Source organism: Eretmochelys imbricata, chromosome 16 (genome assembly GCF_965152235.1).
Source record: "Eretmochelys imbricata isolate rEreImb1 chromosome 16, rEreImb1.hap1, whole genome shotgun sequence".
NCBI lineage: Eukaryota > Metazoa > Chordata > Testudines > Cheloniidae > Eretmochelys > Eretmochelys imbricata.
In genome coordinates, this window is record NC_135587.1 from 27,675,899 (window position 1) to 27,695,344 (window position 19,446).

At 44.9% G+C, this 19,446-nt stretch overlaps 2 protein-coding genes across 7 annotated transcripts in view; one reads left to right on the forward strand and one right to left on the reverse strand.

Moving 5' to 3' along the window:
• The window catches only part of SLC2A8 (solute carrier family 2 member 8), a 51,941-nt gene extending 46,698 nt beyond the window's left edge, over nt 1–5,243 (forward strand). The window contains exons 12-13 of one of the 6 annotated variants that reach the window (XR_013348154.1): nt 932–3,976; nt 4,947–5,243. The gene's annotated coding sequence lies outside the window, so the exon portion shown is untranslated. Of the gene's footprint in view, nt 1–931; nt 4,516–4,946 lie in introns of those variants that run through there. The other 5 variants (XR_013348155.1, XR_013348156.1, XR_013348157.1 and 2 more) reach the window with 5 other exon arrangements.
• The window catches only part of GARNL3 (GTPase activating Rap/RanGAP domain like 3), a 208,890-nt gene that overhangs the window by 11,461 nt on the left and 177,983 nt on the right, over nt 1–19,446 (reverse strand). The window contains exons 23-26 of the mRNA XM_077835615.1: nt 14,325–14,391; nt 12,303–12,410; nt 11,642–11,760; nt 10,366–10,501 (exon numbers count right to left, since the gene is read on the reverse strand). Of these exons, the coding sequence (XP_077691741.1) occupies nt 10,366–10,501; nt 11,642–11,760; nt 12,303–12,410; nt 14,325–14,391 (430 nt within the window). The remainder of the gene's footprint in view (nt 1–10,365; nt 10,502–11,641; nt 11,761–12,302; nt 12,411–14,324; nt 14,392–19,446) is intronic.

Here is a 19,446-nt window from a genome sequence, read left to right on the forward strand (position 1 = left end):
AGAAAACATGCCTTATGACTCAAGGAATAGATTCTCTCAATCTATTTAGTTTAACAAAGAGAAGGTTAAGGGATGACTTGATTACAATCTATAAATACCCACATAGGTAACAGATTATAGAATTGTAGCACTTGAAGGGACCTTGAGAGGTCATCTAGTCCAGTCCCCTGTACTCATGGCAGGACTAAGTATTATCTAGATCAGTGGTTCTCAACCTGCAGCCCAATCAGCACAGAGCTGCAACCCATGTGACATCGTCAGGGCCATACCGGTAGTAATGGATGCAGCCCCCAATGGTAAAAAGGTTGAGAACCACTGATCTAGACCATCCCTGACAGGTGTTTGTCCAACCTGCTCTCAAAAATCCACGATGGAGATTCCACAACCTCCCTAGGCAATTTATTCTAGTGCTTAACCACTCTGACAGTTAAAGTTTTTCCTAATGTCCAACCTAAACTGTCCTTGCTGCAATTTAAGCCCATTGCTTCTTGTCTTTTCCTCAGAGGTTAAGTAGAACAATTTTTCTCCCTCCTCCTTGTAACAACATTTTACGTACTTGAAAATTGTTATGTCCCCTCTCAGTCTTCTTTTTTCTAGAGTAAGCAAACCCAATTTTTTCAGTCTTCCCTCATGTGTCATGTTTTCGAGACCTTTAATCATTTTTGTTGCTCTTCTCTGGGCTTTCTCCAATTTGTCTACATCTTTCCTGAAATGTGGCGCCCAGAACTGGATACACTACTCCAGTTGAGGCCTAATCAGCATGGAGTAGGATGGGAGAATTACTTCTCATGTCTTGATTACAACACTCCTGCTAATACATCCCAGAATAATATTTGCTTCACATTTAGCTTGTGGTCCACTATGACCTCCAGATCCCTTTCTGCAGTACTCCTTCCTAGGCAATCATTTTCCATTTTGTATGTGTACACAGCTCTGCCAAACCCAGCGTCATCCCTGGCCTGCTGGATGATGGCGTGGTGTAGTGTGCTGTGAACATGTGAATTGAAGACCATGTCGTGGCTCTGCAAATGTCCTGGATGGGGGACATGTGCCAGGAAGGCCGCCAAGGACGCTTCTGCTCTCGTCGAGTGGGTCTTCACAAATGGCGGTGGCTGAACCTGCGCCAACTCATAACAGGTCCAGATGCAGGAAGTGATCCAGTTAGAGATCCTCTGAGAGGAGACCGGCAGGCCCTTCATCCTGTCCACTGTCACAATGAAGAGCTGTGTCAACCTGCAAAAGGACTTGATATGCTCCAGGTAAAATGCCAAGGCACGTTGGACGTCCAGCCGCCTCTCCTCATTCGTCTTGTGAGGCTTAGGACAGAACACCAGGAGGAAGATGTCCTTGTTGATATGGAAGGAAGACACCACCTTCGGCAGGAAGGCCAGCTAGGGTCGCAGCTGTACCTTGTCTTTGTAGAAGATCACATATGGCAATTCCATCTAGCCGATGTCACTGCCACAATAAAGGCGACTTTCCATGACAGGTGAGAAAGGGAACAAGAGCCTAAGGGCTCAAAAGGCAGACCCGTGAATCTGAAGAGAACCAGACTGAGGTCTCACTATGGGACAGGATCCCTAACAGGAGGGAAGAGCCTTTCGAGACCTGATGGACATCTCATGTGAGAACACCAATCTACCCTGGATCGGTGGATGAAAAGCCGAGATGGCACCTAGATGAACCTTGATTGACGAGAGGGCCAGGCCTGATTTTTCAGGAGGAGTAGGTATTCCAAGATTGACTGCAGCGAAGAGTGCACTGGAGAGACGCTACTTTTAGACACCCAGTGGGAGAATCTCGTCCACTTTGCCAGGTAAGTCGCCCTAGTGGAGGGTTTTCCACTTCCCAAAAGGACCTGGTGCAACTCCCTGGAGCAGGCTTGTTCCTCTGGGTTCAACCATGCAGCATCCACGCCATGAGCTGGAAGGAGGCAAGGTTGGGGTGCAGGAGATGACGGTGGTCTTGTGAGAGAAGGTCCGGATGGTTGGGCAGAGGCCATGGGAGACTACTACCAGATCCAATAGCGTGCTGAACGAATGCTGGCACAGCCACACTGGACCGATCACAATGACTCGAGCCTAATCCATCTGCTGACTAGCAGGATCGGCGGGAACGCATACATCAGATCTCTCCACCAGGACAGGAGAAAGGCGTCTGAAAGAGCACCTTTGCCAAGACCCTGCAGGGAGAAAATCTGATGACATTTCCTGTTCTGCCTGGTGGCGAACAGGTCTACTCGGGGAGTTCCCCACCTCTGGAAGAGCATCTGGAACACTACGGAGTGGAGCGACCACTCGTGGTGAGAAAAGAAGGACCTGCTGAGGCAATCTGCCAGCAAGTTCCTGACGCCAGAAAGGTGATACACCTCCAGGTGGATCACGTGCTGGATACAGAAATCCCATAGGCGGAGTGCCTCTTGACAGAGGGCCGACAAGCACGTTCCTCCTTGCCTGTTGATGTAAAACATCAAGACCGTGTAGTCCATCAGCACTCGAACCACTTGGCCGGATAACTGCAGGAGGAACACTCCACAGGCCAGGCAAACTGACCTGAGCTCTTTAACATTTATATGCAACGTCATCTCCTCTGCGGACCACGTGCCTTGAGCTCCCCAGCCAAAGTCCAAGGCATCTGATATCAGCGACACTGAAGGTCACAGGGTATTGAACGGGACTCCTTCAAAGACTGTTCCAGGGTCGGTCCACCACTGCAGCACTGTGAGTACCTCTGATAGGATGGTGATGACCTTGTCCATGTGATCCCTGGACGGGGCACAGTCCATAGCCAGCCATTGCTGGAGGGATCGCATTTCGGAGCCTCGCATGGCGGACGACATATGTGCACACTGCCCATGTGGCCCAGCAGCCGGAGGCAGAAACTGGCCGTTGTGAGAGGAAATGCAGAGACTCCAGCAATGAGGTCCCTCATGGTCTCGAACTTGTGATGCGGCAGAAACTCCTTTGCTCTGGCGGAGTCAAGGACCTCCCTGATAAACTCTATCTTTTGTACAGGGACTAATGTTGATTTTTCCTCGTTTATCAACAGGCCTAGTCTCCTGCACATGGTCAACAGCATCGCGAAGGAGTCCTGGACCTGGGATCTGGAGTGACCCTTGACCAGCCAGTCGTCCAGGTACGGGTAGATCAGGATACTTGAATGCCTGAGGTGAGACACCACCACCGACATGCATTTTGTAAACACCCTCGGTGCTGTAGCCAGGCCGAAGGGGAGCACTGTGAACTGGTAGTTTGCGGATCCCACTGTGAAGTGGAGGAAGCGTCTGTGTCCTTGAAAGATCACTATATCAAAGTACGAGTCCTTTAAGTCAAGGGCGCTGTGACATTGCACCCCATAATACTTTAAAGAAATATGCTTATGAGTGTAAATATGACATAACTGGAATATGTTTTATTCTAGATATGCCATGTAACATATCTTTGCACAGGCTATGATCTACTGAATATATTCATTATATTTGTATGCATGTATCATTTTTATATCTGAAGTTATGAGCATTGGCTCTATGCTTGTATTTAAAGTGTCTGCTGTAGGAAGCACATAAGGCAGATTTGGTCAACATCGTGTGAAGGGGTTATTCAAGTAATTGGGAGTACTTAACTAACAATGGACTTTGGGAGATGCCAATCCACATCTGAGCTTTCCCAGGAACAGTCAAACTAACATGTAAACAATGGAGTCAGCCTGCAAAAAGCTGAATCATTCACAGACATGTGACTTGCCCAGGTGGCTAAAGACTCCATCTTGTGACTGTGATGTTACACAGGAGAACAAAGACCCTGGAAACCCCTCCATTTTGTCTTCAGCTGGCTCAGAAGATAGCCTCTCCACCCCAAAGAGATCCCTGAAAGAAACTGGAACAAAGGACAGTAACTACAGGGGTGTGAGTGATTGCTGGACCCAGACTAGTAAGGAGTCTAGTCTGTGAAAGAAGCTTATTGGAACATCTCTGAGGGTGAGATTTACCTGCATTTAGTTTCCTACTGTATTAGGCCTAGACTTGTGTGTTTTTATTTTGCTTGGTAATTCACTTTGTTCTTGGAACCACTTAAATCCTACTTTTTATATTTAATAAAATCACTTTTTGCTTATTAGTTAACCCAGAGCAAGTATTAATACCTGGGGGAGCAAACAGCTGTGCATATCTCTCTATCAGTGTTCTAGAGGGATAACAATTTATGAGTTTACCCTGTATACGCTTTATACGGAGTAAAATGAATTTATTTTAGGGTTTGGATCCCATTAGGAACTGGGAAGTTGCAAGTGAGCAGGGGACAGGACAGGTGACATACCAGTTTCCCGGATCCAGGGAGGGGATGATGGAGGCCAGGGAAACCATGCGGAAGCTCAACTTCTTGAGATGCTTGTTGAGGGCTCGCAGGTCCAGGATGGGACCTTTGGGATCAGAAAGTAAAAGGAGTAGAACTCCTTGCCCCTAAGGTCTAGGGGGACTTTTTCCAAGGCCTACATCTGCAGCAAGCCTTGCACCTCCTGATGCAGTAGACTCTCGTGAGAGGGGTCCGAGGGGAGGGATGGGGGATAGAAACAAACTGGAGGGTATAGCCCTGCACCACAGAATTGAAGACCCAATGGTCTGATGTTATAGACACCCAGGCTGGGAGGAAAAATGAAAAAGTTGGTTGGAGAAACAGAAGGGGGCAGGATCCAGGACAGTGGCTGGAATGTCATCCTTGGACACATCCTCAAAATGCCCGTTTCGACCCCTGCTGGGAGGGGGAAGAGCTGGCCTGTGTCAAGATAGAGGGCTGTTGGCCCTGATGGTGTTGGTAGCCCTTGCCCTTCTTCTGGAAAGGCTCCTGCTTAAAATGCTTTCTTTGCTGCTCCAGGTAGAGGCACTGGGTCTTGAGTGTGGTGCACAAGTCCTTTAACCCATGCAGCTTATCGTCGGTTTTCTCCGCAAACAGAACTTGGCCATTGAAAAGGAGGTTCTGGATGGACTGTTGGACCTCCACTCATAGGCCCGAGGACTACAGCCATGCTGCCCTCCTCATGGTTATGGCTGAGGGCATGGTCCATACTGCAGTCAGCCATGTCTGAAGCCACCTGCAAGTGCTGGCCTCGCCACTCCCTGCCCCTCTTCCAGATGGCCTGGGATTCCTTCCTGGGGTCCTCTAGGAGGGAGTCAACAAATTTGGCCATCAACTACCAAATATTAAAATCGTAACGGCTCCTTAGAGCCTGATGATTTGCTACCCTCAGCTGTAGGCTCAATGATGAATAAACCTCAAAAACGTCCAACTTTTTCGCCTCCTTATTTTTGGGAACAGCCTCCGGTTGTGCCTGTCTTTCCCGCTGATTGACAGCGGACACTATTAGAAAGTTTGGGGAAGGATGGGTATACAGGTATTCATACCCTTTAGTGAGCACATAGTACTTGCACTCCGCCCACTTGGAAATTGGGGGTATTGATGCAGGGGTCTGCCAAAGGCCTTGGTAATCTTGGCCTCCCCCTAATGTACTGGCAGCACGACTCTAGCAGTTGCTGCGGAGCTGAGGATGTTGAAGAGAGTGTCTGAGGGCTCCTTGGTTTCTAGCCCCAAGTTTGAGGTTACCCTCCTCAAAAGCTCCTGATGAGCTGTGGCATCGTCCTGGGGGACCGTAGACGAGGGTCCCATGATGGCCTCATCGGGTGATGAGAAAGAGGATGTAGCTGCAGCAAGAGTCACCACCTCTGTGACCTGATCGGCATGGCCTTCTTCCCCCATCTGTTGGACACGGGGGGGTCCCAGGCATGGCAGCCTTAGTCTCAGGTGGGCAGGAGACCGTGGCAGAGGGCTTGTCAGAGACTCCCAACACTGACTTGTACCTTTGGGGGAGCTGCGTGAACCCCCACAGGTTCTAAGGGTGCCACAGCATGGGCCACTGACCCTGCGGCCACGGTAATGCTGACAGTGCCGCAGGGAGAACTGGTGTCACCAGTGGAGGACCTTGCCCCACCTATAGGGTTTCTTTGTCCGACTCCGAGCCCAGGGATGGAGGGCCATGTTCCGGAGACTGGGACCGCACCAAGGCAGACCAGGCGTCTTGGTCCTGGCTGTGTCCACCGCCACACTCCGAGTGGGATGTGTATGCGGGAGATGATCCACCGCGTCGAGTTCCCAGGCTCCAATTGGTATATAGCCCTATGTCCAAAGCATGGTGGCTCTGCGTGGGCAAGCACTGGTGGGACGCTCCCTGAAGTGGCGAGCGGTACAGCATTGATGGGGACTGAGGGGGATGTCCAAGGGCAGGCTTACCTCTTGATTTGGGAGCTGCCGTCGCCGGTGTGGGTGGCACCGGGTGGGACAAGATATTCTACACCGCCTACAGGGCCTCTGGGGTTAACAGTTAACGGCATCACCAGGTGCTGGACTCCCATACTGCTGTCCGGGGTGGCCAGCACATCCTGGGATGGGCTAACCTGCTCAACTGAAGGCACCTCCCACTTGGAGTCGATGAGCTGCTGTTCGTTGGGTCTAGACTCGCCTCCTGCCCTCTCCTTGCCCTTGCGAGCAGGAGACTGACTTCTCCCGGTCTTCCTCCTTTTACTGGTCGGTGCTGGGGAGGTGGATGGTCATCTGTCTGATGATGGCACCCGCGGTCTGCTCTGCACTGACGCCACGGTGCTGGGTGCGGAGTCCGATCTCAGCTGTTCCGGTGCTGATGTCAGCGCCAACTCCATAAAGAACACTTTAAGTCAAATGTCCCGCTCTTTCTTAGTGCGAGGCTTAAAGCTTTTGCATATTTGACACCTGATGTGAAATTCTCCCAAACACCTTAAACAACTGGTGTGGGGGTCACTGACCGGAATGGGTTTCTTACAGCGGTCGCGGTTCTTAAAACCCAGGGAGCAGGGTAAGCTCCGTCCCGAGCCTAAGTCCCATTTGGGACAACTAAAACTAACTAAACACACTAAGGGAACTAGTACTAGTTGACATAACTATGTACAATAGAAAGGTTTGCAACAAACCTAGTGAGGTAAATAGAAAGGCGCATAAACACTGCAAAATTAAATGTAAAAATGTAATAAGAAAAGCGAAAAAGGAGTTTGAAGAACAGCTAGCCAAAAACTCAAAAGATAATAACACAATGTTTTTTAAGTACATCAGAAGCAGGAAGCCTGCTAAACAACCAGTGGAGCCCCTGGACAATCAAGATACAAAAGGAGCACTTAAAGATGATAAAGTCATTGCAGAGAAACTAAATGAATTCTTTGCTTCAGCTTTCACGGCTGAGGATGTTAGGGAGATTCCCAAACCTGAGCCGTCTTTTGTAGGTGACAAATCTGAGGAATTACCACAGATTGAAGTGACACTAGAGGTGGTTTTGGAATTAATTGAGAAACTTAACAGTAACAAGTCACCAGGACCAGATGGCATTCACCCAAGAGTTCTGAAAGAACTCAAATGTGAAATTGCGGAACTATTAACTATGGTTTGTAACCTGTCCTTTAAATCAGCTACTGTACGAAATGACTGGAAGATAGCTAATGTAACGCCAATATTTAAGAAGGGCTCTAGAGGTGATCCTGGCAATTACAGACTGGTATGTCTAACATCAGTTGGGCAAATTAGTTGAAACAATAGCAAAGAATAAAATTGTCAGACACGTAGAACATAAATTGTTGTGCAAAAGTCAACATGGTTTCTGTAAAGGGAGATCATGTCTTACGAATCTATTAGAGTTCTTTGAGGGGGTCAACAAACATGTGGACAAGGGGGATCCAGTGGGCACAGTGTACTTAGATTTCCAGAAAGCCTTTGACAAGGCCCCTCACCAAAGGCTCTTATGTAAATTAAGTTGTCTTGGGATAAGAGGGAAGATCCTTTCATGGATTGAGAACTGGTTAAAAGACAGGGAACAAAAGGTAGGAATAAATGGTAAATGTTCAGAATGGAGAGGGGTAACTAGTGGTGTTCCCCAAGGGTCAGTCCTAGGACCAATCCTATTCAACCTATTCATAAATGATCTGGAGAAAGGGGTAAACAGCAAGGTGGCAAAGTTTGCAGATGATACCAAACTGCTCAAGATAGTTAAAACCAAAGCAGACTGTAAAGAACTTCAAAAAGATCTCACAAAACTAAGTGAGTGGGCAACAAAATGGCAAATTAAATTTATTGTGGATAAATGTAAAGTAATGCACACTGGAAAAAATAACCACAATTGTACATACAATATGATGGGGGCTAATTTAGCTACAACTAATCAGGAGAAAGATCTTGGAGTCATCATGGATAGTTCTCTGAAGACATCCACGCAGTGTGCAGTGGCAGTCAAAAAAGCAAACGGGATGTTAGGAATCATTAAAAAAGGGATAGAGAATATGATGGAGAATATCTTATTGCCCTTATATAAATCCATGGTACGCCCGCATCTTGAATACTGCGTACAGATGTGGTACCCTCATCTCAAAAAAGATATACTGGCATTAGAAAAGGTTCAGAAAAGGGCAACTAAAATGATTAGGGGTTTGGAATGGGTCCCATATGAGGAGAGATTAAAGAGGCTAGGACTTTTCAACTTGGAAAAGCGGAGACTAAGGGGGGATATGATAGAGGTATATAAAATCATGAGTGGTGTGGAAAAAGTGAATAAGGAAACATTATTTACTTGTTCCCATAATATAAAAAATAGGGGCCATCAAATGAAATTAATGGGTAGCAGGTTTAAAACAAATAAAAGGAAGCTCTTCTCCACTCAGCGCACAGTCTACCTGTAGAACTCCTTGCCTGAGGAGGTTGTGAAGGCTAAGACTATAACAGGGTTTAAAAGAGAACTGGATAAATTCATGGAGGTTAAGTCCATTGATGGCTATTAGCCAGGATAGGTAAGGAATGGTGTTCCTAGCCTCTGTTTGTCAGAGGGCGGAGATGGATGGCAAGAGAGATCACTAGGTTCACTCCCTCTGGGGCACCTGGCATTGGCCATTGTCAGTAGACAGGATACTGGGCTGGATGGACCTTTGGTCTGAGCCAGTATGGCCATCGTTATGTTCTTATGTTGTTCTTATGAACAGTTCTATGGAAGAAAAGGTTTGCTGAAGCAAAGAAATGTACTAGCACCATCACTGGTTGTAAGAAGGAAGGAACTGAGGGTGGCGGGAGCTGGTGGCGCCCCTTATATCGCGGCATATGTGCGCCACTCCAGCAGGCACCAGACCCAGTCCCCCACAAATACCACTGAGGGAAAAACTTGTGGCACTGGTATACGTGGTGAGCACACACACCTAACATGGAATGGACGTAAGCAAGCACTTGAAGAACTAAAATTATTACTTTCCCTGTTTTTTTTCTATCACAGCTATACAGCAGCAGTAGCATATTTAACTGAGCTAGAGAGGTGTACAGCAGTGGCTCTCAACCTTTCCAGGACTACTGTACCTCTTTCAAAAGCCTGATTTGTTGTGCGTACTCCTAAGTTTCACCTCACTTAAAAACTACTTGCTTACAAAAATCATACATAAAAACACAAAAGTGTCACGATACACTATTACTGAAAAATTGCTTACTTTCTCATTTTACCATATAATTATAAAATAAATCAACTGTGATATAAATATTGTAATTACATTTCAGTGTATAATACATAGAGTAGTATAATCAAGTCACTGTCTGTACGAAATTTTAGTTTGTACTGACCTTGCTAGTGCTTTTTACATAGCCTGTTGTAAAGCTAGTCAAATATCTAGATGAGTTGATGTATCCTCTGGAAGACCTCTGCATACCCCCAGGGGTAATTGTTACCCTAGTTAAGAACCACTGGTGTACAGTGTGTGATCTTGTTATTGGGCCCTTGTCATTTCATATTTATCCCCCCTATTGTTTGTTACTCCACTGATCGTGTCATATCTAAAATGATATTGCAAGCTCTTTGGGGCTGGGGCTGCCTAATTACTATTTTCATTCTATAAAGGAACTGTAATACTCCCATGGTGAAAAGAGCTGGGTGTTGGGAGGGTGTCTCAGTTCAGTTCTTAGTAGGCAACTCTCTCTTTTCTGAACTTCCCGTCATAATTGGCATCTTTGTTTGCAGTCTTATCCCTGAAAAACAGTTGTCAAAGATTCAGCAGGCCATTGAAAATGGATTCTTTTCCTCCTCCTCCTCTTAGGAAAGGTCCCTCCAGAGCAGTGCTGAGGGATATTGGCAGGAGGTGAAGTAGAGCAAGCTTGCACAGTCACTTCTATGAATAAACAGAAAATTTCGGTCTTCAGCCCCAAGGGTTGTCAATCCAAAATCTTTCACCACCTCCAAATTCACCAAACCAAAAGCCCAGAGGTATTGGAAATGTGATAACTGCCAGAGCAATTCAAAGCCATCACACAACCAGCCCCAACAATACTTTACCTTCTGCTGAGGAAGAAGGGAATTCTGGCATTTCATGAGCTGTTGGTGTCTGAGGAGAACTGTTTGAACTGGTTTCCTTCAAACTGCTATTGGATGATCCACTTACTGTTGCAGTAGCTTTAAAATAAATATCTGACTGAAATGACAAAGAACACATTGTTAGCACAGCAAGCACAGTTTATCATTGAGACGTGCCCAAAGAGTTGTCCTTTACATGGTGCAGCCATTGTATGCTGATTTGACAATGGAAAGGCCTTAAAGACATCTGGAGCGGACATCCAAGAATCCTCTGGTGGTATACAGTTGGCAGAGCAGCCAGCTCCTACATGATCCCTCTACTCGCAGTTAGAGAAGGTGGTATGGCCTGGGCTTTCTGGAGAGCTGTCAACTCCTGACTGGGCCCCTTGGCCCTGTTGGCAATCAGTGCACATTAGAGTAGCCTGAAGGACAAAGGTGACCAGCCCAAATGGCTCCAGGAATAGGAGAAGGTCAAAAACAGCACCAAGCCATATTGGCACACTCCTACCCTCCCACGTATGCTGTGTGCTCCTCAAATACAACTGAGGAACTGGACCAGAGTCCAAGGGTTTGGCTCAATAAGCAACTTGTGTTCATATGAAGTTAGAAAATGTAGCCTAATCTTTCCTTTACTATCTCTGTTCCTTATTACAAATAGAGAATTCTCCCTCCTTTTTCCAGGTGCATATATAAGGGCTAAGCACAAAACATACTAAGCCATCTTCATCCTTGAAGTCATGGAATTACGCAAGGATGAAGTTGGCCTATTTGCACTTACTCCATGCACTCACATCTGGTGACTCACCAAACCCCTTTACCCTGTGTTCAGTCAGAGGAATGTCAAGTGGAAAAGAGAAAGGGGTATTCCTAACTATGTAAAATGAAAGAAACTGGGAAAGACATTTGAAATGGAGCATCTCTGGGTAAGCAATGGTAATATAAATGATAGTGCTGCACTTGGATTTGAGATTTATACTCAAATAAGGAATATATATGGTCACTGCAGTCAATGAAATGAGCAGTCCTGTGCTTCTTTAAGATCATACATCTAAGTATACAGTTTCAAATTACATATATAATCTGCAGCCTAACTTGCTCATATAGGATCAACTATTTTTGTGGTTTTAATAGACTGTTCTGAAGGGGACTATCTCCATTCTATGCTTGCACACCCAGAAGTCTGTGTTACCAGGAACTGCACATACACATTGTAATGAGACCTCACACAGGGGCCCAACAGGATTTTCCTATGTCTTACCCTTGATGCAACAAGTTGAAGTTCAGGCACCACAGCTGTGTGGACTAGGTTCCCATTCACCACTAATCGTATCTCTATGGAATCAGTAGTGAAGGCCAGGATATAAGGGAAAGCACAAACTGCAAGGGAACAAGGGCTGCTATTAGTGAGAAAAATTATGAACATATATTTGTATCAGATGTTTTACAAAAGCAACTAGAGTTTTTAAAAGATTCTAGAAGTTTCCTGAAAATCTGACTTTCTCTAGCATCTCCACTCTCTAGTGTAAATATTTTAGAAGTTTTAAACAGCCTCTAAATGCTGATGGGTATCCAACTGCATAAAGCCTGTATGACTACCTGACTCTCCACATTTAGTAGGATGTAGATGGAATCTCTCAAATAGAGCAGGAGGAAATGAACGGGCTGAGGAGAACAAGAAAAAGAAGCCAATGATTTCAGAATTTTGTTTTTGCACGGAAAGTATCTGCCAAATAGATATAGAATAGCATTTCTAAACTATCAAATGCAAAAATCTAGGTGAACTGGCACAGCCCTAGAACTGAGTGTGACATGGCTGCATTTCTGTAATACCCACTGCTGCTCCAGTAGGGGCCAAGTACAATTCCAAACCAAATGAAAATGTTAAACCATCCTACTAGGTTACCACAGTCTTTTCTTACCAATAGCATAAGGAACCTGGTTCCAACTGAAGTGGAAGTCTGATGCCGATGTCTGGACCAAAGGAGAAACCCCATTATAGGGGCATACCTTTCTGTAGTAGCAGACATCTGTAACAAAAAACATCTGTTACCTCACACAGAAAATGACACAAACTGACATTAAATAAAATGGCTTAGAAAATTGGATTATATCTTCCTGCACAGCTGTTAAAACCATAAGAACATGAATTTACTGACTACAATTTTTAAAGGGAGAAAAACAGAGGTAATATAGAATATATAATATATTGTGTCTCATCTGTGGTAAAATCTGATTTTAAGTGTCTACTTTGATGTCAAAGCTATTTATAATTTATTTTACAATTCATTAATATTTTATGAAATCATGTGTTTGCTTGCTTCCCTGATCCTCCATTACTTTTCTGTGGCTAGAGACATGGGCAAGAAACGTTCTGAAGTTGACATCAATGGCACAGTATCTGTCGGCCAGCATGAAACACCCTTTACGCAGTCATACATTAGCACAGTTCACACTCCCCAAAGACTGAAATGTACAGAGAGGAGAAACTTCCCTATGAGGCCTGGGGGATATTAGACAGAGGTTTTATTAATCAAATAACTTGTGCACCCAGTCTCTCAGGAACTGCAGTGTTATTTTTACAATGGCTCAAATTCTATCAAATTCATGGTTTTCATGCACTGCATGTTCTTCCATCAGCAAGTGCTTCTACAGCACCTACTTCTAATCATAAAACTGGTAATTTTCCAATACTAAAAGGCAAAAAGGAAAGAATAAAAGCATAGGTCAGCCAGTAAGGGAGGCAGGACTCCACTGACTGGCTTTTTAAATCTGGATTCATTGATTACTCAAAGAACATTATTATTACAGTGATTATCCAATGTGAACTATGAATCACCATCTATTTCCCTAGTTGCAGGATTTCTTTCAATTATGAATTATAAAAGCCAGGAATAATATACTTAAAAATTATCAGTACATCTGCAAAGTCAAAGCTGAAATCAAGAAAGTCACCGTCTTTCTATGAATAGTTCACACAACAGGGATTCTAGTAAAACTGAAAACCAGTTTACAATTCCCCATTCTTTTTATTTACTCGGATTGAACTCTTGAATTTTGTCTGAAAGGATGCCACTACTTCCTCACATGTCTAACCTTTTGTATCAACAGGTACTTATATGGACTTCATTACTGTAATGTTTGAGCACCTCACGATTTTTAATGTATTTATCCTCACAACTTCTCTGTGCCGTCAAGAAATGCTATGACATTCATTACACATGGCGATCTGGGCATAGAGACTAATGCCCAATATCTTAAAGGTATTTAAGCATTGCTGCACTCAGTGTTGCAGTGCCTACCTAATTTAAGATCCTAAGTCTCATTTTCAAAAGGAATTTTGGTAGTTATGAGCCTAAATTCCATTGACTGTCAACAGGATTAGGCTCGTAAGTGCCTGAAACCTTTTTGAAAATGACACATAGTCTCCTAAATCAGGTAGGCATTGCAGTGCGGAGCACAGCAATGTCCAAATACTGATGAAAAGTTGGGACCTAATTGTTTTGTCCAAGGTTACACAGGAAGTCTGTGCTGGAGCAAGGAATTGCATCAAAGTCTCAAGCAAGAGTCCTAATCACTGGATGATTCATTAAAGATTGTGAGGGGCTCAGACACTCTGGTAATGGGGTCATATAAGAAAAAAAGGCAATTATAATAATGGATACCTCAGAGCTGACATTTTAGTGAGCAATTAACTCCAGAGGTGGTTCTCCAAAATTGGAGAATTTCATTTGTACCCCTGAAAATAGAAGCAGGTAGCTGATGTTTCTACATTCTGCACAGCTTGTCATAAAACAATAATGAAAATTATATTGAAAAACTGCTAACTTAGCAATATGTAGAATCATATCCCACAGACAAACAGAATTGATACAAGCAGACTGATATATTAATGTTTTTAAACTTTCTTTGCTATTGCCTGGATCAAATAAAACAGCACTTACAGTTATAACACAACAGTAGACCAGCATCACCATCTTCATATACATCAATAGCTGCAACAAAATTAACCTGCAATGATAATGGGTAAGGGTAGTGGGCAGACTGGATACTGAGGTTATTACAAACTGCTTTTGAGAAAAATGCAACACTTTGTCCCAGAGTCAGTGGAGATGCACTCCTGCAGCTCAGAACAAAATCTGTCCTTTTCAAGTGTAGCCGTCTGTATCTATGCCTTTATTTGACATTCATTGTAAATCCACTCTTAGTAAGGGATTCAATTAGTTTTCCAATCAATATTTTCTATAGTAACATCATAATGCAGTAACAGACCTTATCTGGAAACACAGATGTTTAGAAAAGGGAAGTTACTTACCCTTTATAACTGGAGATCTGTAGATTCTTCAAGATCTGTAGTTCCTATCTGTATTCCACTGTGCGCTGATGTGTCGGAGACTGGAGATTTCTAGCAAGTAGTGTCTGTCTCCGCCTACGTAGTTGTTCCCCTCGTGTTCCAGACTGAGGGCATAAAGGATGATGCGGACTGACCCCTCTCCAGTTCCTCTTACTGCAGATCAGAGAGGATCCGAAGTAGAGGGGAATGAGGGTAGGTAGCGGAATACAGATAGGGACCACACATCTTGAAGAACTCCAGTAATGAAGACTACTTAATTCCCTTGTTTCTTTGAGTGCTGGTCTCTGTGTGTATTCCACTGTGAGTGACTGACAAGCAGTACTCAGAGAAAAGGAAGATGCAAGGATGCAGCTGGGATGGCTGCTTGCAGAACCGCTATCCCAAAGGATGTGTCAGCAGAGCAGGCTTGACCCAAGACATAATGTCTCATGAATGTGTGCCTGGAACTCTACATCACCGCCTTGCAAATGTCAAACAGAGGTACTTGTTGGAATGATGGTGCTGAGGCTGCCTGTGTTCTTTTAGAGTAAGCCCATATCCCGTGTGCGATAAGACAGTAAATAACAAAGTAGGATGCAGCCAGAGATCCTCTGAGAGGAAAAAGCTTGTCCTTGGACTTGTTCTGCTGTGGCCAGAAACAGCCTAGGTGACTGATCAGTTCTCTGTAGCTAAAACGCTACAGCTTGTCTCACATAACAGAGATGAAGTTTCCTTATTTTGATGGATGTGTGGGCCTTCAGAAAGAACACAGGTAAGTGCATATTCTGGTTTATGTGAAATTCCTAAACTGATTTAAGGGTGAATTTCAAGTGTAGTTGTAGTGAGATCTTGTCTTTATGAAATGTAGTATAAGGAGGGTCTGCCATCAGGGCTCCTAACTCACTTATTTGTCTGGCTGAGCTGATAGCAGCAAGATAGGGAATCTTCATAGATTGGTAAAGCATCGAGTTGGAAGGGTGGCACAGTGACTGTTGGAAGCACTAAATTAAGATCTCATTGAGGGGTTGGTTTTATTACTCGTGAGGAAGTTCTAATTAAAACCCTTTAAAAACTTGGAGGTGATGGGGTGAATAAGGCAGCATAGCTGTCTGATGGAGGGTGATGTGCTGATTGCTGCTAGGTGAACCTGTATGAAGCTAAGGGAAAGGCCAAACTTCTTGAGCATAAGAAGGTAATGTGGGATATCAGGGATACCTGCTGACTCAGGAGACTCAATAGAGCTGCTGGGCCCAGATAGAGAAACGCTTCCAATTGACAAGACAACATTTTCTCATGGAGTCTGTTAAGGCTGATTCCCCACTCTGGCACTTTGAGTGCAGAAGGTGGGGACCCATAAGGATTCTAAAAATTAAAACTGGTCACTCAAGACTGGTATTAAAATCCCAAGGTCACAGTTTCTCTCTGACCTTGGATGGGTAGATGCCACCACCAGCCAAGTGCAAAAAACCCCAACAAAAAACAAACAAACAAAAAAAACAACCCTTGGAAACCAGGAAGGCTCACTTGGGAATTCGTTCCTGTGGGGTACCCTCAAGCCCTTTCACCCCTCCCTCTGCGGAAGAGCTGAGAAAGAAAACAAAGGAAATTAGCTGTTGCCCCCAACTAATTAAACAACATATGCACAAACCTCTTAGGACACCAAAAATCCAATCCTGTTCTTAAAAAAGGTAAATTGTATTAAAAACAAAAAGAAAGAAAATACATCTGGAATTTAGGCTTTTGCCAGATTTTAAAAAAAAGCAATTACAAAAATTAAGCATCAAGATAGCTCTCTTGAGGTGTAGCTTAAAGGTTACTAGCGAAACAAAAGCACCTGGGGTTAGTACAGAGGAGTCCACAAGCCAATAAGAACTAAAAGAAATAACCCTAATTGCATCTTCCTAGACATTCCCTGATTACTGACATATTGGGGGTTTCACATAAGTAGGGTTGAGGTTTGATTGATGAGGTAGGGTTGATGCTTTTTCATACCTGGTTTTAAAGCTCTTTACAGCATAGCTTCAGCCCTGTCCTGCTCTGTCCCCCGTCACTGGAGAACAACAACGAGAAAGGGAAGTTTTTTTCCCCAATTTTAAAAAGTTCTAGCCCTCCCATTGTCTCTTTTGGTCAGGTGTCCACTCCCTTTCTTTAACCTAGTCAGGGATACTTTTTAACCATTTACAGATTAAGCAAGCAGACAACAGCCAACAAGAGTGACTTTATAGCTGACTGGTTGGCTGGGTGTCCATAAAAGGGAGCTACTCCCTCCCCTTCATTTATCACAGAGTCCATTCTACTATTAATAAGGATGGCTTGCACATTCTGGGAACAGGAACATTCTAGATCCAATGCCCATCCAAATACCAACCTGTGAGATGAAGAATTCCGAGTTGGGATGTCTGATCTTGCCTTTTTCTTGAGCCAAAAGGTCTGGAAAACAATTAACGCTGACTAGCGGTCAGGCTGACACATGCAGGAGAACTGGAAACTAGAACCTCCTGGTCCATCTGGGCATGATGAAAATGACTCGTGCTCTATCACATCAAGACTTCTGTAATACTCAAGGAAGCGGTGGGACGGATGGAAATGCTTAGTTTAGGTGGTCTGTCCAAGGAAGAAGGAAAACAGCGCTGTTGGAGAATGGCCTTGAACTTCCCTAGAAAAAACAGTTACTAACCTTCGTAACTGTTGTTGTTTGAGATGTGTTGTAGGTGTATGCACATCCCAAGCACAGTCACCAGAAAATTTTCCCTCAGAGGTACCTGTTGGGGGTGGCTCGAGCGCCCTCTGATGCCGCACGCTCACAGCGCCAGTATAAAGCCCCCAGCTGACCCTGCACCCCCTCAGGTCCTCCTTTTTTGGATAGCTCTGATGTAGAGAGGGAAGAGCATCTTCGCAAGCAGGCACGAAGAGAGGGAAGAGCATCTTCTCAAGCAGGCTGGCTAACCTAGTGAGGAGGGCTTTAAACTAGGTTCACCAGGGGAAGGAGACCAAAGCCCTGAGGTATGCGGGGAAATGGGATACCGGGAGGAAGCACGAGCAGGACAGCGCGGGGGGGGTGGGGAGGGTGGGCCTCCTGCCTCATACTGAGAAAGAGGGATGATCAGCGAGTTATCTCAAGTGCCTATACACAAATACAAGAAGCCTGGGAAACAAGCAGGGAGAACTGGAAGTCCTCGCAAAGTCAAGGAATTATGATGTGATTGGAATAACAGAGACTTGGTGGGATAACTCACATGACTGGAATACTGTCATGGATGGATATAAACTGTTCAGGAAGGACAGGCAGGGCAGAAAAGGTGTGGGAGTTGCACTGTATGTAAGGGAGCAGTATGACTGCTCAAAGCTCCGGTATGAAACTGCAGAAAAACCTGAGAGTCTCTGGATTAAGTGTAGAAGTCTGAGCAACAAGGGTGACGTCGTGGTGGGAGTCTGCTATAGACCACCGGACCAGGGGGATGAGGTGGACAAGGCTTTCTTCCGGCAAATAATGGAAGTTACAAGATCGCAGGCCCTGGTTCTCATGGGAGACTTCAATCATCCTGATATCTGCTGGAAGAGCAATACAGTAATGCACAGACAATCCGGGAAGTTTCTGGAAAGTGTAGGGGACAATTTCCTGGTGCAAGTGCTGGAAGAACCAACTCGGGGCAGAGCTTTTCTTGACCTGCTGCTCATAAACTGGGAAGAATTAGTAGGGGAAGCAAAAGTGGACGGGAACCTGGGAGGCAGTGACTGAGTTCAGGATCCTGACACAAGGAAGAAAGGAGAGCAGCAGAATACAGACCCTGGACTTCAGAAAAGCAGACTTTGACTCCCTCGGGGAACTGATGGGCAAGATCCCCTGGGAGAATAATATGAGGGGGAAAGGAGTCCAGGAGAGCTGGCTGTATTTTAAAGAATCCTTATTGAGGTTACAGGGACAAACCATCCCGATGTGTAGAAAGAATAGTAAATACAGCAGGCGACCAGCTCGGCTTAACAGTGAAATCCTTGCTGATCTTAAACACAAAAAAGAATCATAGAATATCAGGGTTGGAAGGGACCTCAGGAGGTCATCTAGTCCAACCCCCTGCTCAAAGCAGGACCAATCCCCAACTAAATCATCCCAGGCAGGGCTTTGTCAAGCCGGGTCTTAAAAGCTTCTAAGGATGGAGATTCCACCACCTCCCTAGGTAATGCATTCCAGTGCTTCACCACCCTCCTAGTGAAAAAGATTTTCCGAATATTCAACCGAAACCTCTCCCACTACAATTTGAGACCATTACTCCTCATTCTGTCATCTGCTACCACTGAGAACAGTCTAGATCCATCCTCTTTGGAACCCCCTTTCAGGGAGTTGAAAGCAGCTATCAAATCCCCCCTCATTCTTCTCTTCCGCAGACTAAACAATCCCAGTTCCCTCAGCCTCTCCTCATAAGTCATGTGTTCCAGTCCCCTAATCATTTTTGTTGCCCTCCGCTGGACGCTTTCCAATTTTTTCACTCTCTTCTTGTAGTGTGGGGCCCAAAACTGGACACAGTACTCCAGATGAGGCTTATAAGAAGTGGAAGATTGGACAAATGACCAGGGAGGAGTACAAAAATATTGCTCAGACATGCAGGAGTGAAATCAGGAAGGCCAAATCACACCAGGAGTTGCAGCAAGAGATGTTAAGAGTAACAAGAAAGGTTTCTTCAGATATGTTAGTAACAAGAAGGAAGTCAAGGAAAGTGTGGGCCCCTTAGTGAATG